This window comes from Meles meles, chromosome 7 (assembly GCF_922984935.1).
Source record: "Meles meles chromosome 7, mMelMel3.1 paternal haplotype, whole genome shotgun sequence".
Classification (NCBI taxonomy): Eukaryota; Metazoa; Chordata; class Mammalia; order Carnivora; family Mustelidae; genus Meles; species Meles meles.
In genome coordinates, this window is record NC_060072.1 from 36,372,312 (window position 1) to 36,394,965 (window position 22,654).

The following is a 22,654-nucleotide window of genomic DNA, read 5'->3' on the forward strand; positions in this document are numbered from 1 at the left end:
TTTTGCAAATTACCCTGCATCCACTTCCCTTTTCAAGTTAACTCATAAGATTAGACAACTTGTTTTAATAGATTATTATCATTGGATGAGGTCCAAAAAGCATTCATCTAATGGGGATTCTGTCTGCTTTAACAGTTGTGGTTTAGTGGACGTTCTGACTGAACTGTCAATCTTTTTTTTTTGGACTGGCTCCTGGCCCTGAGAAACCTTCTGGGAGATAAGCAAGAAGTTTTTTCCAGGTACATGACTGGCACCCAGTCAGTCTGGACTAAGCAAATGGAAGTGGAAAGGATTGACTAAAACACCTGACTGAAACGTTCTGGCTTCTTGCTCCCACCTCACACCACTCTTGTTCAAATGCCCTGGGGATCCCTGGTCCCTCTTGCTACACCCCATTCCCCACCTCAATACAGCAGTCACCACCAGCAATACTCAGAAGTGCAGGAAACTCAGGGAGCTCATACTGTGGGCAAGTCAAACGTTAATAAAACCAAAAGATGAAATATCTTAACACTGTGCTAGAAGTGTTGAAATATAAGAAAATAAAAGAAAATAAAAATGACAGGGTGTCTTTATTTAGCCTCCATAACTCAAACATTCCCTTTTAAGTAATACCAAGAAATTCCATTCTTGAACAGGTTCCATAATAACTCCTAAACACTCCAGAAATTTAACAGGGCAGATCATATTTCATAATAAATCCACGTTTGTTCTATTCCACACCATATTGCCAATCAACCCACATGTCTTGTTGCTTCAACAATCTAAACAAATGCAGGTCATCTGAAAGATATGCTAAAGTGAGTACAAATTAAGTTCCATTGTATTCTTCCATAAGAGACCAGATATTATGAGGAAATAGAGAATCGTGTATAATTGCCTAATGAATTCCAACACCTGTTAAGTCATTTTATACCTCCCAGATGGGGTCCCGTCTTCTAGGGAAGAGAGCAGTTGCCTAGAAAATACCATTCTCTTCTGGCATTATATTCAACTATGGAATGTGGGGGGAAGTCATGTAATAGTAGTACTAACACTAATTATAAATGTTTATTAAACATTTTACAATGTTCATACAATCTCAAGTCATTCTTTCTAAAACCCTCTGATGTTTGCAAACTCTGTGAATCGGTACTTTACAAAAATACAGGGCGACTTGGAGATGTGAAGCATGTTGCTCAGAATCCCATTGCTAATGAGAAGAACTGGAACTCAAAGCTATTTTTATTTTTTACCCTAAGACCAGGGTTTTATGCCCTAACCCACCCCAAACCACACAGTGTCCACTTTGCAATCACCACTGCCAGTTCTTCACCAGCCACGTCCCTCAACCCTAAGGTGGCATTTGACATAAAAGACCATTAACTTTTACAAGGAAAGTTCGTAAAGCCGCAGATGGGTAAATGCTAGAGAGGTCCAGAGCTCAGCAGTTCCTACTTGTAAAATCCCTGAACTTTAGAAAGCATCTCCTCAATGTGTATTCTGCAGTGAGGAAACTGATGTCCTAAAAGCTTAAGCATGTTCCCCAAGGACACAGAGCTATTCGGTGCCATTCAGGACCAGAAATTTCATCTTCCTCTGCACTCATGGCTTAGTACCTTATCCCTTTGTTTATCCTTTTAGTCACTACTCTTCATCACATATCTACAATAATTCTCAATAACAGGCAATAATAAAATAATAAGACTCCAATGTCCTTGGACTAGAATTCAAAGCTGTCCAAAATCTGGCCCCTCTTTACTATCTAAAGTTAAAAATCCCCTAAGCATTACTGATATCTTTATTGATACTTCAAAATTCCCTCAATGATACCAGTCTCATGATTATTCTAGATATAAACCAAATACTCATTCATCAAACTAATGTTGTCATTATCTGAAATGTTCTCCCTCACCTCCAGGGGAAATTCCAGTTCGTCCACAAAACTTCCCCAATTTCTCCAGGCTACATCAATCCCAGCCTCCTCCGAGCTGTACAATCTTACACCATATGAAGGAAATCATGTATTATAAAGGCCAAGTCTGAATTTGTTAAGGCCCAAAGTGACACTGAGCATAAGAAATCTTAACTATCACACTCTTCAGAAATGACTCTCACAGCTCTCCTACCCAAACACAAGCTCCTAGAAGTTTTGGTCACAAAGTATATGATCCATACCAATTCTGTCAGCACCCACCACAGAACACTTAGTACCGAATGGGTGAATGAATGCATGAATGACTGAGAAAATGATGGAATGAATGAATAAAAGGACAATGAAACAAGACAGGAGCCCATAAGGGGGCAGGAGAACAGTCTATGAGGGCAGTTTTAGTTACACCAGATCTTGATACAGTGATCAAACAGTCCAGTCTGTTCTCTCTAGTCAATGGACCTACATAAGATAAAATATAGAAAAGTCCCTTCACCCTGGGACTTTCTGAAGTCTATACGGTCAGGGGATACTACAGCTGTTCATTTCTTTGACATACATATTTGTGCTGGTGTCCATAGTTTCTTCAACAATTTGACTTTTCCCCCCTGGTGGGTACTGCACTGATTTGGGAGTTGAAACAATTTAAAGCATTTTAAGTCCCTGTGGCAAACAAAGCCTGTCCCAGACTGCAGAAAGAATTTCAAGTGTGTTTTAAACATACCTGCCCTATGAGGCCCAGTCAAGTTCCTCATGCTTAGGGCTATTTTTAATTAGTGAAGAGAAGAAGAATACAGTATCTTACAAAGAAGAGAAGGGATAAAGGGGATGGAGACACAAAGAGAAAGAGGAAGGGAGAAAAGGAATCAGGAAGACAAGACTTTGAATGATTAGACTTGCAAGTTCTCCTTAACAAGATGCAAGGAATCAAATTACATAATAACCTCTGGTCATCCTTTGCCCTTCATGAAGAGTCTCCAATACTTGCTGAGGTCTTTAGGAAGTGATTTGAGGGGAATACAGATGAACCCCTAGACAAATGTGAGAGATGAGGATATGAGAGGTAGGATATTCTTGAAACAACATCAGTTCCTATTGCTATTGTGGCATTTGAGAAATTTCTACATAATTGCATACTTCCAGTGCATGGACCCTATTGGTCTCAGGGAGGAAGTTATTTTTATCTCATTTCTAAATATCCCTGTTAAAAAGATAGCCACTTCACAGTTTAGTGTTGCAGTGAAGAATAAAATTTAATGACTGATGCAGATAAAAATGAACTAATATCCCTGCACTATTACCTAATAATATCAGAGTAGTCACATTTATTCTAATTCCTCTAAGGGACTCTGGCTACTAAAACAAATGGTAACGGTAACAACCAGATGGCCTGTATGGTACATATTTTAAAATTAGCCCATTTGCAGAGAAAAGGACCACCTTAAAAATAGATAAAAAATAAAAATGGCTCAGATTAACTGAGCACTTACTATGTGTTGGACACTTTGAGATTTCTATGTATTCACACTCATTTGATCTTTGAAAATCCTAGATTTGAGATGTATGGAGGTACAAAGAGGTAAAATCAGAATTAAAGCAGCAGGTATATTTCTTCATGCAGCTGACTGCCTAATTAAGAAGGGGAAGAAAATATTACAAATCATTGTAAAAAAGAATGAAATAATTTTGAAAAGGGTCAAATTAAAATTGCACTCAAAAAGAATAATTAAACAATACTTGTTATAGAATGTATTTACAAAACATTCAGGATTTGAGATTTTGGCTTGGTGAGCCTGGCTGGGGGAATTAAAGGGGAAAACATATGTGAAATTTACACTGAGTACAGGTTTTATTTTATCTTGGATTTTTAAAATCCGAACCAATAATTCTAATGATGTGCGACTGCCCTAAGTGCTCCTCATTCAGACAGAGCAAAATGGCTGCTTTTCAAGGAGCAGTAACACAATAAATAGCATAACACTGTCAAGCTTTCTGCTACCTCCCAATTGAACACAACCACCAATGCACTGATCACCAAAATATTAAAAAAAAAAAAAAAAATCACTGCCAAAGCCAATCACTTCATTCCTACTCAGGAGGTAAACACGGCAAGAAACGCCCCATCACTCCACCAACAACAACGGCTCTAGGCCAAGAAAAAAAATTATTAAACTGGTATTTACTTTTCAACTTTTTTCCAGTGACAGCTCTTCTTCATGATAAAAGGGCTTGGCCTTTGTATTAAGAGTAATCAATAAATAGCCTCAATATATTTTTCTAAGTCACTTGCAAAAAAAAAAAAAAAAGAAAAAAAAAAAGAAAGAAAGTGAGGAAGATAAGCAAGAAGCAAAATTCAAGTACCCTTATATTACAAGCTAAATTTCAACTGAAGATGTATTTTTACAGCTGCTATGAACTTCTAGAGCTGGTTATTCTTGGAAACCACCTTCTGCTTACTTGGGCTTCCTGTAGGGGGGAATTGTTACCAAAGTTTACTTTCTATGATTATTTTGAATGAATCCGGTATCCAGAGAATAGTCATAGTGTTAAATTTGAACTTAAACTTACTTTCAAAATTCTAGGGTACAGGATATCCAAGTAACAAATCAAGACTGGAGATAACTTCTCAATGAGTTCACTAATACACTGATAAAATATAAAGCAGGGGAACAGAGTAAAATCTTGTGCTCCCAGGGTAACCTTGGGCAAACAGTGCAACTCTGGGCTCTCTCAACTGTAGAAGAGGAAGGTTAATATCGTCTTGACAGAAGTTCACAGCATGTTCCCTTTATCTCTGAAACCACAACTTCTCTTCAAAAATAAAAATGAATGTAAAAGCCCTTTGTAAAATGTAGGTAACCTGTATGACATTGAATGATTCCCCCAACTATAAACACATTGTCCTTGACTTAATCTCTTTGGAGAACTTGTATGATGTAATAAGCATGGGTTTATCAACTAAGTTACTAGATAGAGTCAGCAAACTATAGCCTGTGGACCAAATCTGGTGCCTGCCTGATTTTAGATAAAGTTTTATTAGAACACAGCTACACCCATTTGTTTGCAGTAGGTCAGTAGAGCTGAATAGTTGTCATAGAGTCTACATGGTCCTGTAAAGCAGAGGAAATGAACTACCTTGCCCTTTATACTGAATGTTTGCCAAGCTCTGCGACTGAGAATGAAGTATGATGAGTTCTCAATCCAGATCATAGTTTGACACTTTATAATATTATTTCTTTTACGTCATCTTTAATTTTTTTGAATTTCCCTCAAGGGAATGACAACTTCATTTTGGTTTTTAAGGAAAACATGCTGTTTTTCTTGCACAGAAAACTGGATCAGAGTCCATTTCTAATACACATTAAATCACAGTATAGTTAATGTAAAATGACATGAGGAAATAATGACATGGACTAGAATAATAAATTAAGAATGTATGATTTACTTCTGAGAAAATCCATTTCAGAAAATCAAGTGTTAACTGTATTCAACTGTATAAGTTCATGAAAAAGATAAATATATACCCTCATGATATATAAATAAAGGAGGAATGGATATATTTTAATATAGATAGATGCCTCTGAAAGTTGGAATAAAACACACACAGCCCATTTCAGTTTGCAGTACATACTTGGCCTTCAAAAACATTATTATAAGTATTTTGGGATCTCATCTTTTGTTCGTGGGAATAAATGAAGAACTTAATATCTGCACAATTAATCCATCTTTCCAATCAGATTATTTCAAAGACAAAGAAAGCTATCAAAAGTTTTTTGAAACTTAGCAATAAAATTATTTTTTAAATTATGATTAAACTTAGTATCATATAATTTGTCTCTTTAAGCATCCCCCAAAACTCCCGTATTCAGAAAAAAAACCCACTGCAGAGGCTAAATGACTTGTCCACAATTACACAACTAGCTAGTGGCAGAAACTGTGTGAGAACCCAGACCTCCTGATTAGAACTGCAGGATTGATGTCATTAATGCCATACGGCCATACTTTTCACAGCATGCTCCCTTTATCTCTGAAATCACAACTTCTCTCAAATGTCTAACATTTTTCAGAGGCTTTCATGTAATTAACTTAGAAAAAGGCTACCAGCTGGATGCAAAGGTGTAGGTTCAAACAACCTTTATATAAATCTAATGTAAATCAGCAAATGTCTTAATGGCATATTAAATTTTTATAGAATCGTTCTCCCATAATTAAGTTTATGTTATTGCTCTTTTAAAATTGCTCAGAAGTGAATTTGCCTCTAGGAAGCAACTTGGGACATATTTTAGGATGGCCATTCCGTTAAAGGGATAAAAAAATGAAAACAAAAACAAAAAAACCTTTAAATTCAGTTCCATCTTTTAAACATGTTTAAGTTTGTCTAAAAATACATTTTCTTTTTTTTTTCTTTTTCTTTTTTCTTTTTCCCAAAAAGTAAGGGAATGGAAATTGGTTTTATTCTAGATTTGACAAGCACCTTTACACTTTGATAAAACTCCTGGTCAGAGCTAAAAACAAGTCCATTATATGTACTTAAACACAACTTAATTACTTCTGCATGTGTCAGACATGTGTAATGCACTGAGAGGCAAAGATATGGGAAAGAATAAGAAGTATCCAGATTCCTACCACTGTTCTTCTTTCAAGAATCAAGGGTTGCAGGTATCAAACACACGGCCAAAGAAGCAATCAAATACTGACATTAGATTTTTACTCCAGAAAATTACATTTATGTAGGGGACTATGATTCATCATACTTCAAAAAAACCAAAATAAGGATCCAAGCATTCTGACATCAGATTCTTACTCCAGATAACTGCATTTATGTAGGGGCCAATGATTTATCATGGTTTAAGAAAAAAAAAAAAAAAAAAAGGATCCAGCACTGTGACCCAAAGATAACACCAAAGAAGATACCTCAACTACCCAAACTTCATTACCAATTTGTTAAACAGTAACTAAGATGTGCAAACAATATTAAAGACGTGAGAACAGGGGTCTCAATAAGTCTTTAACCAGGTTTACTGACACACATGGTTTAAGGTTATAACTTTTCTCTACAGATCATCTTAAACTTGAAAAGTAAAAAATAAAACCTACATCTTAGAAACAAACAAAACACACACACACACACAGTAACTACAGGTCTAAGGCTCCTTATCCTTAATTTAAAAATATATACTTAAGAATACAGTAATAGGGGTGCTTGGGTGGCTCAGTGGGTTAAGCCTCTGCTTTCAGCTCAGGTCATGATCTCAGGGTCCTGGGATTGAGCCCCACATCAAGCCCCGCAGAGGGCTCTCTGCTCACCAAGAAGCCTGCTTCTCTCCTCCCCCTGCCTCTCTGCCTACTTGTGATCTCTCTCTCTCTGTGTCAAATAAATAAATAAAATCTTAAAAAAAAAAAAAGAATTCAGTAATAGTTACAGAAACTCAATGAATATACTCAAAAAAGCAAACTGTCCACTTTAAGTGGTTCGATTTTATGATACGTGAATTATATCTCAAGAAAGCTGTTAAAAAGAAATAAAACTCCTGATTTAAATTGATATGAGGTTATTTAGTCTTTATCTATTCCTTTTATTGTAAATATTCATATATTTTCCTTCAGAAATGCTCAATGTTTCTTACTTCAAAATGGTGCCATGTTACATAATACAGAATTTACGTACCCTATTACTTTTGAATAATAAAAAAAAATATCAGAATCACATGTGGCCTCAAGCATTTTAGGTATTGAATCAGGGAACTTCTCAGCCCCTTTTTTTTTTACATAAATAGAGAATAGCTCAGATTCTAAAATTAGTCTTTACTATCCACATCAAACAATACCTGACATCCTACACAGCTTAGAACCCACTAAGACACACAGGAATACTGGCATCACATTGTTAGTTAATCTGAACTGTTCTATATTTTTCATGAAATTTGCAGGAAAAAGTTTTTATCTGAACTAAAAAACCACCTCTATCGTACAGACTCATCTTTTTCTTTAAAGAACCATTAGAAATGCACTGCCTGTCCTGGGGACATAAATAAGTTAATATGGTTGATTAGCAATGATGCGACAATATGAAATTCAGAGTCAAACCAAATACTTCAAGGTGAACTGACTCCAAATAATTCTTTTCTGCATGCTTTTGAGAAACACCATGCATTTAAGAGCAGGTAGCAGAAGTTGATAGGAGTTTCAGAAGCAAATCAAAACCAGTTCAACCTCGAAGGACATATATACGTACAACGTCTCTCTCTTAAATCTGTGTGGCATAGGGCAAAACCACGGCATATATGAAATGCCCTGTAGCCCAACATGATATTGAGGATCAAACTCCAAATACCAAGGTCTCAATGTCAAGCTCTCTGGGACACGGGGATGCAAAAGAAATAAAGGATCCGATGCTTGGTCTCAAGGTTTCTAAACCAACTACATACCTCTACACACACACACACACACACACACACACACACACACACACACACTCAGTACTGTTCATCTAACACCTTAAATAAATAGACCACTTTTTACTTAAGGGAATTCAACTCAGAGAGCATGACCTGCACTGGAAATGATCTGGATTTAGATTTAGCATTGCCTTTGAAACCCAGTCTCATGGTATACTGATCAATTCAGGGGAGCTCATTCAACTTCTTGTAAAATGCAGCACAAAGAGTGACCTCACAGGGTGACTGGGACAGCTAAGTTAAAAAAGAAATGTAAATTCCAAGAGAGCCAGAGGAGTTCTGCCTGTTTTCTTCACTACTTTATCCTCAGCGTCTAGAACGGGACCTCCTAACTAGAAGACATGTAGTACCTGTTTATCAGACAATGGAAAAAAAAATTACAAAATTAAAAACCATCTAGCAAATTTTGGAAGTTGACTCCAAACCCAAATGAAATGCACAAGCATGAAATGATGTTAACTTACAGAATTTTTTTTTTTTTAAAGATTTTATTTATTTGAGATAGAGAGAGAGAGAGAGAGCATGAGAACGGAAAGGGTCAGAGGGAGAAGCAGACTCCCCGTGGAGCTGGAGCCTGATGTGGGACTAGATTCCGGGACTCCGGGATCATGACCTGAGCCCAAGGCAGTGGCTTAACCGACTGAGCCACCCGGGTGACCCCTTACAGAAATTTTAAAAACCAAAACAAAATCCTAGATGAGCCGAACTATTTAGAAGTCACGACTTCTCTGCCACCTTCTCAGGCTCTTCCTTAACCAGGCTGAATCAATTTGCCCTACACATTTGCTTCTCCAGTACTTTCCATGGAATTCTATTAGCACTTAGTGCAGAGTGATCTGACCATCGTATACTTGTCTTATACTTCCGAGGGGCTGGGATAATATATTACCCATCCATGTATTTTTAGCACCCATAACACTAACTGTTGCCTATGGAAGAGATGATTATTTGTATTTCAAGCTACTGTAAGTAAGCAGCACTGGTCCCAGGGCCAAGGAACAGGAGAATGGTTGTTTCTTTCATAACACTCTTTGGATCTTCCACTTCAGCCACGCTTGTATAGAAACAGTATTATGAGAAGACCACCCACCTTGGAGTCAGACATTTGGAACGAGTTTCCTTCTCCACTTACATACTACCTGTGACTCCTTGGGCAAAATTATTTCACTTCTAGAAGCCTCAGCTTCCTTAACTGTAAATGAGATTAATAATACCTACTCTCATACAATGAACAAAATAATGCACGGAAGACACTTTGCTAGCACACAGTAAGCCCTGATAAATGGTGGTTGTTACCATTATTACCACCAGCTCTGTGTATATGCAAATGAAAGCTAATGAATTCAAATGGATTATTTCTTTTCCTCTTTGAACAATATGAAAGTCAGCACAGCCCTGGAGAAGATTATACTGCAGAGCAGGAGAATCAAAGACTACAAATTATCCTGTCCCCAAACCAGAAACTTTAGGCTGCTGCTTTGACAACTTAAATTCAGCCCTTTTGTCGCTCAGCTGGCCCATTTTTTCAATTGGCACCTCTACATTTTCTCCTTTCTTGCCATTTTATCTCTAAAATACATTCATTTTGGAGTTATCCTCACTTTTGGCATTGTGATTGTCACCGACTCGAATATCCATGCAACATCGAGACACTAAACTCACACTGTTTAGTCAAGAGAAACTCTGAACGTCTGTAAGACACTACTGGTGGCATTTTTTTTTTTTTTTTAAGATTTTATTTTTTGACAGACAGGAATCACAAGTAGGCAGAGAGGCAGATAGAGAGGGGGAAGCAGGCTCCCTGCTGAGCAGAGAGCCCTTGATCCCAGGACCCTGAGATCATGACCTGAGCCAAAGGCAGAGGCTTTAACCCACTGAGCCACACAGGTGCCCTACTGGTGGCGTTCTTAAAATCCCACCACAATCCTGGAATAAGTACCAGGGTAAATAACAACAGAGCCAGCTGCTCTGTCTGCTGCCGCTGCCTAAAACATCCCCTGCTCCTGAGTTAGTGTGCAGTGCCTTGGAGAAGAGAAAGAGGGTAGCGACAGAGAGCTGCCCCAATATTTTTTTAATTCTCTACTTCTAGACTAATCTCAGGCTCCACATCACCCAAGACAAGATCCCTCTACTGAGGGGTAACCTACTTCAAACTGTAACATGCAGTTAATAAAGGCAATTAACCAAATTAGGGGAAAAAAACACACGGTGTTTTTAGTCTCTTTGTGTTAAATTTCTGGTAGCTCCAAAAGTAAATATTCCGTTTGAATGCAGGCTTAAATCAAACTAGAGACCTAGAATGACAGCATGCAAATACATAAGCACTTAATTGGAGGTAGCTGGAGGTGTGGCAGGGGGCAGGGACCAGAAAAGAAGGGGCCTGGGAGGAGGTTAACAACCAAACAAAAAACTCAATTTCAAAAACAATGAGTACTGTTACACTGAAAATAAATAAATTAATTTAAAAAAAAAAAAAAACCTCAATTTCAACAGGTACTTTAGAATTACTGACAGAGCACAGAGAACCTAGGGTACAATAAAAGGACAGAATCTAATTAATGATGAACTGGAGGGTTGGGCACACAGGTCTATTCATAGTCTGTAGTCTTAAATGACAAATAGAAAACAACTTCTACAGTAAGAGGTTTCTACAGGCTGAAGGCAGGGAGGCCATGTGTACAGTAAGAAATCATCAGCCCTGGGGGAGGAGGCTCTGTTCTCCACCAAGCCTGTGCCACACATTCCTGAAAAGAGAGGGGGTGGCCTGTAAATACATAGTTTCCAATACCTCTCTCTATCCCCCAAATCTTAAGTTTCTATAAAAAGTTGATAATGTTTTGTGGCACCTGGCTGGCTCAGTGGGTTAAGCCGCTGCCTTCGGCTCAGGTCATAATCTCAGGGTCCTGGGATCGAGCCCCACATTGGCTGTCTGCTCAGCAGGGAGCCTGCTTCCCCCTCTCTCTCTGGCTGCCTATCTGCCTACTTGTGATCTCTCTGTCAAATAAATAAATAAAATCTTAAAAAAAAAAAAGTTGATAATGTTTAATAATATTGTATGTGGGTATCAGATTCTCAATGGATACATCAGTGGGTCCCAAACCTAGCTTTTCATCAAAATCAGGGGAGAGCCTTTAAAAAGTAGGGTTTTTTTTCCTGCTACCTCTCCACCAACTCCCTGTCAATGCCTCAAAAACAAAAAGGAAGCAGACCAACAGAATCTGATTTGGTAGCTTCCAGTTTTGTGCTACAATCTCTGTTTTAAAACCGTCTCCCCATGAGAAGATAATGATCATCCCAGGTTGGACTAGTCAAAGGAAGCCCATGATGAAATGAATCCTAAAGTCTTTGAACAGTCACCATCCCCCACCCAACCCCTGTATTCTCTGTCAATTAGAGCAGATTTTTAAATACTGAATTTTCTAAAAAATCAAATCCAATTTTACCTATTACAGACTTGTCCCGGCAAGCCAAAGTTAGGAGGATTTAGGTTTCTGTAAAAATAACTTGGTATGAATATGACTAAGGCATCAAAGTTGTTTGTTTTTTTGTTTTTTAAAGATTTTATTTATTTAGTTGAGAGAGAGAGAGAAAGTGAGAAGGAATGAGAGTGAGAAAGATCACAAGCTCGCCCTGGGGAGAGGCAGAGAGAGAAACAGAACCCCGCGGTGAACAGGGAGCCGGATGCCATACCCAGGACCCCAGGATCATGACCTGGGCACAAGGCAGAAGCCTAACCCACTGAGCCATCCAGGCACCCCGGCATCCAAAATGTTTTACTAAAAAATTTTGGTAGCCAGAAACCGTATTGCTCCTAAAAAACAAAACTTCTGCTAGAAAGGTGGAGAAATAAATGAACAACAAGAAAAAACCAGCCTCCATGTTTCCCTGAAAAGGTCTGTTGTAACAGATTCTGGAATCAGCTGCAACAATATTGCCTGCCAGGTTTGGGAAAGAGTAGGGGGAAGAAAGAGATTAACATTCACCTCTAGGTGATAACAGTGCTTCCTCGCTCTTGAGAGAATGAGACTTACGTGCTGCAAGCTATTGCTGCTACTGAACTCATCTTCCTTACTATAAACCTGGCTACAGGAAACACACAGGCAACAGGGTGCTGGGGGGAGGAGAACAGGAAAGCCCGGCTCCCCTCCACTTTCAGATACATAAGCAACAGCACCATCCTGAGCCCAAAGGGGAAAAAACCAGGCTATAAAAGTAGGAGTTGATGGAAAGATATTAATGGTGAAGAAACATTAAGGAATGACTTCAATATACTTGTTTTCAATCAATTAAACAAAAGATAAATGATCAAACTGTTGTTCAGAAGCATTATCCTTGAAAAAGTTTTGTTCCTCAATATTCTTTACATTGTCAGCGGGGGAGAATGCGATCGCAAACACTCCATTTCTTGATTGACATTTCTTCCTGCATCCCACAAGAAAAGCCACAACCACACCAATTGAGTGCTCAGCAAAATGACACATAAGAAGTTCACAACCACTGAAATGTTGTGGAAACACAGTAAAACGCTGATGACCATGATGGTATATCTACAGGAAAGGAACGGAGCAGAAAAGTGTACATTTACTATATTCATACCTAACAACCCTGCAAGGCAAATATTATATTCCTATTTTACAGACCATGTAACTGATGTTCAAGATGTTCAGTAATTTATCCAAGGTCATGGCGACTTAAATCTAAATCTTAAGGCTCCAGTCCTTTGGCTTTTCCACAGCAGCCTTCCTTGTGCTTATGCACGAGACGATTAGCCAAACACCCAGTGGTTATTCAGAGTAAACAGCAGTTGTTCTTATACTCTTAGATATACTTAACTTTTTATCACACGATGTCATGAGATCTTAAGAAGAAACTATACTCTATGGAACACGGAAACTCGCAAGTTTTTGCCTGACTTCAAATAAGGAGAAATAAAAATTCTATGCAATTTGGAGTTTGCTATTTCATGAAAGTTATGGAAATCACTCAAATCGTTCATGTAGAACCTTGGTATAATTTGACTACAGCATATAAGACAGTGTTTATGTAGTTTGTCCTAATGGGACACGTAACACACACAAACACACAAACCCTTTTGAAGGGGAGGGGACAGAGTTTACACACTAAAAACTGATAAAATGCTCTCCAAAGGGCTAGGTTGGTACTACCAACAGATATAACTCAAAATTCACTGAATTAAAATATTACATTTTTCATCTTTTTTTCATTTTTGAACACACAAACTGTATTTTTAAACACAACTAATGCAGCATTTAATCAAGAACTCTATTAAATGTACTTGCTATATAGTTACATTTAGCAATATTTTATTGGAAATTCTAAATACATTTTCCATTTCTTCTCTTACTAAAAGCTAAGTCACTTGTTTTTAAATGTCCTTCAGTTTTCTCACGTTGTCCCTGCTGTTTGCTTTGAATCTTACATTAATTATGAGCCAAATGACAACCACATACCAAGTGCAGGCCCTGTAGATTCCCCTATCATATCAAAGAGAAGGATTATCATTTTTGCATTTCACTTGATCTCCTGAAATTAAATGAATAAACATGTGGAGAAAGAAAGTGTCCTTTGGAACTGAAACACTGGCTTCACTAATCAAGGCCATAATTATTGAGGAAACATGTATTAAATTCTGAATTCATGCTATTTCACTTGACGCAAGAGTTATAATCAGACCAGCAGAGCATGCAGGAGCCATCTGGGTGCCGCACAGTTGTAAAGACAAATCCGGAGAGCAAGGGCACGTTGACCTTCCAAGCACCATGTCATTGCACACTTTGGCATGCCTGTTCTCCCCTTCTGATTTCTTACCATTCTTTTTTGAATAAAGGAACACTGTGATCAGGAGGTATGAAACTGATGTAAACAATAAAATATACCACGCCTGAAAGCTTACTGTACTAAAACATTTCCTAACTATTTTAACTATCAATGAATTTGATTTCATACTCAGTTTCATCTGCCCCACCTCCTACCCCAGTCATGCCTTTTAAGGAATCTCTAATGCATCCAGGAATCTGTCTTTCTATAGCTTAAATTTTATTTGAGAAGTCAACACTCAATTAGCATTCCCATTGTGCCGAGTATTTAAGACAGAAATCTGACTTCTAGGCAATGACAATGATTTGAAATTTGTGCAGACCACATGGTTTTTCTGTGAAATTGACAGTACCGAGCTGAATATGAACAACCAGATAATCATGAGATCCCCTCAGTCAATCTGATTCCTCTGAGGCAGCAGGTTATCGAAAATTGAGCCGAGTGATGTAATATGGATCCCAGACAGTGTTATGAGAACAGCATAGACGATTTCAATGAGACTCATTATTTATTCATCACAAGGTCCAATTTGCGTGTCATTTTCACTGATGGTATACTGAGTTAACTGGTTGGAATTCAGTGCTGATAGAGTATTTTATTCTGGATGGTAAAAAGGACCATTTTGAAAAATGTTTCTTTCTTCCTGTAAGAAGGAATGCAAAACAAAGAGGGATTTTGTAATTGTGACCATTCACTGTAACAACATTTGAACATCGTTCGGCAATGCTGGAAGAACGGACACAGGAGAAAGCCCTTAAGGGCTCCCTGTTTTTCTCATCAAGAGTATATAATAAGATGCTAGATACTATAGACTAAAAAAGTAAAATAATCCAGTCTTCAAAAATAACTGCCCCCCCCTTTTAAATGCTAAAGAACAAGATAAATGCTGGCAGGAAACACACTCACTGAATGAACTAAACCTCCTGAATCTGATTCTTAAGTCTAGTCTCATCACCAAAGGGACCCACTCTTAGGTCTGTGCCCAGGGAAAGACAGAGAAGAAAATCTCCCAAGGAGCAAAACGTAGCTAGCCTGGACATTCTCAAGCTTCTCCCACATACCAGTAGAAACACAAAAACATTGAAAAACCATGCAATGTCTCCCAACATTGTTAGGGCCACAACATATTTTAAAAGGTCTATACATCATTATATATACTAGCTCTCTCAACCTACCTTTCTAATTCATTTTCCTCTATAAATTCATGCACCCTATGTATCCGCCAAAACCATTGTTCAGTGATCCCATACCTTCCTGTGAGTTTCCCTCTGGGCAATCCTCATGCTCTACCCTCCACGTTCCCTTTCCTCTCCAATTATAAATGTCTCTATCTGAACCACCCTTCGGGGTCTTGCTCAAATGTCTCTGTTCCTGAAAGTGTTCCCTGATCCCCTCAGCAGGAAGTACCTCCCCTCCCCTTCCTCAAGACTGCCCTAGCTCTCCCAAGGCCTCCTTTTATAACCTTACCACCTTCCAGACTGAATTTCAGTTCTGTATTTACATGCACTACTCTCAACTTCCTAGCATACTCTAAAATGCCCTTACGGGCAGAATTCTGTCAATGCATCTTTGAATCCACACATCACCTAATACGCTGTTTTGCACAGAGATGAATCTTTAAAAAACAACAAAGATAATGTGTGACTAGATCGCTGTTTCAAGTATTAACACTCTAATGCAAACATTACATGAACTTACAAGGATAGTCAGCTTCCCAATTTCAATTACTCAGCTTGAACCTAAACTGTCACCAAAATACAGAATCATCTTAAATCAGCTGAGCAGAGGAGCCAACCTGCAGAAATAAAATACCTTATTAATCTTAGACTTTTTGAATTGTAAAGTATTTTTGAACCTCAACTTTTATTTGTGGTATTATCTGGTTAGCAGTGTTGGCAGCTGTTCAAAGTTTTAAAGTACTATAGGTTATGAATATTAAATGCTACAACAAGTTTACTGGGATGAAATCCAAATTCATTTGTAAGTACATGACAAATAGTCGGCCCTCCAGTTTCAATAATGCTAGAAAATACTGTGATCAGAATCAGAGTATCTTGCTATATCTGGATTCTCACAAAGTCAAGTGTAAGGCAAGCGAAGGGAAAGAAAATCATAAGAAAGTGGGAACACTACTTGAAGTAGAGTGGCACAGATGTTGATTGAAGAAAATCAGAAACAGCAAATATGTCATATTTCACTCAGTGCAATCGACATGAGAGTCACATCTTGAGCAAAACCACAACCTAGTCTAGAAAGCGAAGGGACAAAGCTGCCAATGAGAACATATTCTGCCAATGCCATCCCCAGCAGCTCATCCAATAAAAAAGCACATGTGGCTTCGATGTGCAAGTACCTGGAGGTTCTGCACCTCCCTTTCCATGCCCTTCTACACAGGAGGAGTCCCGCAAACTAGATGTACAGAAGCACCACATTTAGTGTCTTCAATGTTCCAACAGTGACAAACCAAAAACCTTCAACAGCGTATAAGCCCCTATCCTCAAAAGCCATTCTCAAGGTAAACCCCGTAAATGGTTTGGAAAGACAGGATGATTTGTTTGCGTCTGATCCCTACATCCTGATGTAGAACCAAGCTTATGCGTCATATCCAGGATAAACTTTTTCCCCATAAGCAACCTCCGCCATTCACATCCTGCTTAGCATTAAAATAAAGAAGTTAGGGCACCTGGGTAGCTCAATAGGTTAAAGCCTCTGCCTTTGGCTCAGGTCATGATCCCAGGGTTCTGGGATCTAGCTCTGCATCTGGACTCTCTGTTCAGCAGGGAGCCTGCTTCCCCCTCCCTCTCTGCCTACTTGTGATCTCTGTCTGTCAAATAAATAAATAAAATCTTTAAAAATAAATAAATAAAATAAAAAAGTTATTTCTAGACAGAGTTGACTCGTTTTCCAAAAGTGGCAATGCCTTCTCATTTCCTCTCTCATAATATGGTCTTTTCACTTTGTTTACATGAAACAGCACTATAAAATTTAATTTTAAGAAAAGGAAGGTGTCTGTATAATGCACATCTTAGAAGCAACTTTAGCAAAACAGAGGTAATCATCTTTATAGAAATTCTTAAAAGATCAAACGAGAAGGGCTTCATTTTTCTAAATCAATTTGGGCTATTATTAGAATTGTTACACTGGTTTTCAGATTTCCTTTTTTTTTCCACCTGTAACCGAATAAGTGATTATGAGGCTAATAAAGGGAAAAAAGATGTTTCCACATTAAAACAGTTAACAGATGTTAAATAAGCACAGAAAATGGCCACTAGGCAAGTAATGACTGATGTTTGGTAAGTAAGAAAAATGTTGATTTTGCTGATTTTATTACCCATGTACCTCCCGGGGTCATGGGAGACTTGTAAAAAATTTTGTGGGCAGATAAAAGTCAAGCATTTATTTGCAAGGCTAGTTTGAGTGTGTTTCAAGGGTTCCTCACCACTCCCTCTTACTTTTGACCATATAAAACTAAGTAAGTGAAAGTCATCTAAGAAAGGCTAAAATAATCATTTGATGAAAAGGCAAGATCTTATTTTTCAACATTTTTCTGACATGTATTTCTTCCAATTCTACCCTCTTGACCCCACTATGAAATGAAATCCTCATTGTACAAAGGGAAGAGGAAAGGATTTTACTTTAACATTTCAGGCACATATTTTTCCAAGAAAAATCTGAAAAAAGTATGAATTCGATAATTTCCTGAGTACCTACTATGTGACAGATGGTGCACTAGATGCCAAAGATAATATAGAAAACACCTTAAATAGAATGCTGACGCTAATAAGAACATTTAAACAATTTAAGATGGCTATGAACACTCATTTTGTTCATAAATGTTTCTGAGGATTTTATATTTGGTGTTCTCTTACAAAGCCCCCCTAACTATTGACAACTGTATTACTGTATTATTTCATGTCATATTCAACCATATTATTCTGTAAGTCATACTATCTCAATAAGCACTTATTATATATGTTAACTGTGTTTATGTTTTTTGCATATTCAGAATAGTGGTTAGCACATAAAGACTCTATGTTTATTAAATACTAAATAAAATGTCTACAGTATGCCAGGTCTCTACTATTTTTTACATACTTCCACGAAATAGAAAACTTGCATATTCCTTTGCAGAAATGCAAAAGCCTTCACATAACATGGAGATGTGCATCATTTGCATGAATCTTAGAAGTTTAAAAAAAAAAAAAAAAAGGCAGCTAAGAATTCTGGTCAGATTCAGCCATCCAAGGATTTTGTCTGGCCCAAACAGGATTTGTCTTTGTCTTTAAAGCAGTAACCAATAGTAAGTAATAATAAATGTCACTGAAGGGCGCCTGGGCGGCTCAGTGGGTTAAAAAGCCTCTACCTTTGGCTCAGGTCATGATCCTAGGGTTCTGGGATCAAGTCCTGCATCGGGCTCTCTGCTCAGTGGGGAGCCTGCTTCCCTCCCCCCTCTCTGCCTGCCTCTCTGCCTACTTGTGATCTCTGTCAAATAAATAAGATCTTTAAAAAAAAAAAGTCACTGAAAAATCCAGAGGTCTGTCTTCTTAGGGAACTCTCCAACTCTCCCAAACACAAACCTGTATTTTCTTATTGCAACAATAGGAAGAAGAGGAATCCCTGAGGTGGGCATAATCTTGCTTCCACCAGTCCCTTCTGCCTGGTCCTGGTGCACCTTTGAGTCTCGGGGCCAGGATCTTTTAAGAGGTACAGAATTGAAACCAACACTGTGAAGAATGAAGCTGAGTGTTACTACTATGAGAAAAACATTACTGACAAAACTATCAAAACAGAGAGCCTTGCCCTTCTGGTCTTAATAATTTCCAGCTTTAAGAGGACCGCCATTTTGGGATTTGAGTACTTGCCTAGTTCACTGCTTTGAAACATTTGTGCACTGGAGTTTTCTGTTTATATAAAAGCTGTGTTTTAATAGGGCAGGGAAGTTTATTTCATCTGGCAAACCATGATCCAGAGTTAATTGGTAAGATATTTAAGATGATTTATTCTTTTAAGGTTGAAAAGGACCTTCTAAAGTCTTTTAATTCACTTCCTTCAGAGTCTCTTCTAACTCACCCCAGGCATAGAAATCTATATATTATAAAGACAGAATATGGAATTTTCTATAACTTCCATATGTAATCTATGCTAGTGTTTACAAGCCCCATAGTCATAAAATTCTAAATGAAAGTTTTTGCTTAAATATTCATGCTTCAGCTTTGGTCGATTCCTAATTCATATGCTTTCAAAAGCACTGTATGTTTAAAGACAAACAGCAGTGTATCTTTTGGCCTTCTCTTCCTTAAAATAAAAAACTATAATTTCCATTAATATTCTTCTTTCTCTTAACTAATATGCATCAGGTGCCTTCCAAACACCGGGCACCCAGCTCACACTGGATGCCCCACAATTTCATATAAGCTTCACAACATCTTAGATCTCCATTTCCAGATAAAGAAGCAGGTCATTGAACTAGCCCAAGGTTACTCAGCCAGTGTGAGTTAATATTTGATTCCATTCTATTTTCTTCTAAGGAAGTCATCTGACATTACATCTGTTCATTCATCTTCACACCTTTACAATATAGTAAAATCATCACTAGACACACACAAATATGTATTCTAGTTCTAGTGATTCTCCCATTTTCTGGGTGACTTTCACATCTCTGGTCTCTACACCTTAGCTGGAAATAAGGGGAATGGCACAGATGATCTCTATAGTCCCTTGAAAATCTATACAATCTGTTACCAAAATGTTCTCACTGAGCTCATTGGCCCAAAACCTGAGAATGAAAGAAAGAGTGGGCTTGAGATACCAACTCCCAGATGAAGTGTTTTTGCTGCCCCGACTACTTCTCTTGCCCACATGCAGTGGCTGCCAGACAGTCTAGGCAAGTTTCCATTTGGAAACTTCTCAGGACACTGAATCTTCAAAGTGTTAAGTCCTTTCTCATGGCACGGTGGGGGGAACTTCACTCTCTATGGCTAGTCCCTTTGCTGGTAATGTTTCTCATTTTCTTAAGCAGGACGCTCGGTTACATTTTCATTTCGGATAAACAAAGAATAACTTCTTATTACAGCTATGTCCCAAATACTGTATGGGACACAGGTTTAATAAGGATCTCTATCAGCAACTCTGTCCTTGAAAATACGCTTAGAGAACTGAAAATTTCTTAGAAAGGAACTTCAGAAGGTCATAAATGCAAGTCCTGAATTGATATACCAAAATAATTTCCTAATTCATGAGACAGTAAAGTGGAAATTCTGTAGAATGCTGAACCACAACGTTTCACAGGTTATCAATGCAAGGTCCTGAAAAACAGAGCGTCTGTGTCCTCAACTAGGCCTCTCTCCCCCAGAGACAAGAACCATGATTTATATGTATTCTATCTACTATTTCCAGAAAATCAAGAAAGCTTGCTGTTGTTGATACGGTTTTAAAACAAAACAAAAACAAAAACAAAAACAAAAAAGATTTCTCTCCCTAAATTTTCCTGAACAAATAGTTAAAATGGATTTGAAATTAAGAGTTTGCCTTTCAAACTGCATCGTTTTTAGGCATCAAACGGGACCCAACCCGAGTTTTCTTTTACAGGTTCAGCATATAATTGAAATCACAAAAGAACTTCATTAACCACTGGATACTTAAGTTCCAGCTGAAAGGGTTATGCTTCCTCACAGAAGTGCAGCAGTAATTACCCTGCCTACTAAGTGGAAAAAAATAGTCATTTAAAAATAATAGTAATAATAAATGTTTCTATTTCCCTCAATTTTTTCCTTTCACTTCAATTTCTTCCCAGTTTGATTTTAAATAAAATTGAGAATTGAGGGCAGGGGGCAGGGGAAAAAGTCACCAAAACTAGTAAACTCGACATCATTCCTGATCAGGGTAAGTATCCAAAACCATAGCCCCTCATGTAAGTGTCCAAAAGGAAAGAGGAGCTGGCCTAAAACATGACCAAGGTTTGCAAACAGTGGTCAAGTTCATATCTTACACTAAAAGGCAGAGCTAGGACACGTTTATTATGAATGAGAGAGAAATGGAGGAGGAGACAGTTTCTCAACACACCTCTGTCTGCCCAATGCCTTCCCATAACACACCAGCCAAAAACTGGTTCTCTTTAGGTAGATGGGATCTGAAAGCACTTCTGCACTTCTGTGACCTTCAAACAACATTGCGTTCGAAACCACTAAGGGAATACAGAAGAGCAAATATTAAGCCCTGAGGCAAAGGTCTTAATTGGCCTCAGGGCAAAACCTGTAATAACTTCTTTCTGCTTTGATTCTTCTATTCTTATTCATTACAACAAGGAAAAAGGTGAAGATGATTCACTGTTAAAGAATTTGAGTTCCAATGGCGCTACAGAGAAGGGCTGTTTTCCAAAGTCAGGTCAGGAAAACACTGTTAACAAATGGCAGAGGATTTCCCCCTCTGTAGAGTTTAGCATCTGGCTCTATTACCCGCTCTGATATTTTTACAAATACACATTACAGGCAATCTACTGGATTACAGAGAATTTGGGCTGAAATAAAGAATGAATAAAAACAAAGATTGCCTAATCTTTACCAGGCAAAAGTGCCCTTCTACCCTCTGTGAAATCATGAAAATAAGTTAGGAAATCCAAGAAATAAAACAATCCGTGAATGAAACGCATGTTAGGAGGGAAAGGTTGAAAAGGACACTTCCACTTACTGAAGATCAAAACGTAACTTCTTCCAGCTTCTCTTTGAAGAGGAAGAAATTTGCTTTTTAAATGGGGAAAAAGGACCAGGCAAGCAGAACTGCTCAGTAACCCAATGCTCGAGCACCAATACTTACTTTATAGATGGCAGGTAAGATCTGTTTCATTTTCAGCCTGTGAAAGACAAAGACGTCATAAACTGCGGACACAGCGAGCACCGTCACTCCTTGTTCCTTCCACAGCATGCTGCAGCCAGCGCACAGCCCCGTCCCCAGGAACCAGCCCCAAGTCCGGGCTGAGTAGCCTCTTGTAGAACAGTGTTTCATGTAGCACAGCAAGGACAGGAGAAAGAAGAGACTGGCCCCGACGTCAGCCCGGCCCACGATTCCCGCCACTGCCTCCGTGTGAATGGGGTGAGAGGCAAACATCAAGCCGGCCATGAAGGTCCAGTATCCGTCCCCAAGGAGGATCTTGGAGAAGCTCGTGAAGACACCTGTGACCGCCGCGTGCAGCAGGACATTGACCAGGTGATAGCTCCAAGGATTCAGGCCTCCGACGGCATGGTTCAGGCGAAAAGAAAGAGTGCACAGGGGCCGGTAGGATTTGTGGCTGCCGCTGTGGGTTAGAAGAGTCCCCCAAAAATCATTGTAGAAAATGTGTGTCCATGGTGTTTCGGGGAGAAGGTCTTGATTAGTCTTGATAGCACGGCTAAAAAACAAAATGTTTTGTAAAAAAATCAAATTTAAAATACGGAAAGAAAAAAAAAAAAAA

The 22,654-nt window shown here is 38.4% G+C and overlaps 1 protein-coding gene and 1 long non-coding RNA gene across 3 annotated transcripts in view; one reads left to right on the top strand and one right to left on the bottom strand.

Annotated features, from left to right (window-relative positions):
- TMTC2 (transmembrane O-mannosyltransferase targeting cadherins 2) overlaps nt 1–22,654 on the bottom strand; it is a 434,663-nt gene that overhangs the window by 245,623 nt on the left and 166,386 nt on the right. For both annotated transcript variants that reach the window (XM_046013513.1, XM_046013514.1), the window contains exon 2: nt 22,021–22,591. In XM_046013513.1, the coding sequence (XP_045869469.1) occupies nt 22,021–22,591 (571 nt within the window). The remainder of the gene's footprint in view (nt 1–22,020; nt 22,592–22,654) is intronic.
- On the top strand, nt 1,856–22,136 carry LOC123947350. Its single transcript, XR_006819743.1, has 4 exons — nt 1,856–1,867; nt 16,603–16,607; nt 19,998–20,002; nt 22,008–22,136. It is a non-coding gene; the product is annotated as an uncharacterized LOC123947350 (long non-coding RNA).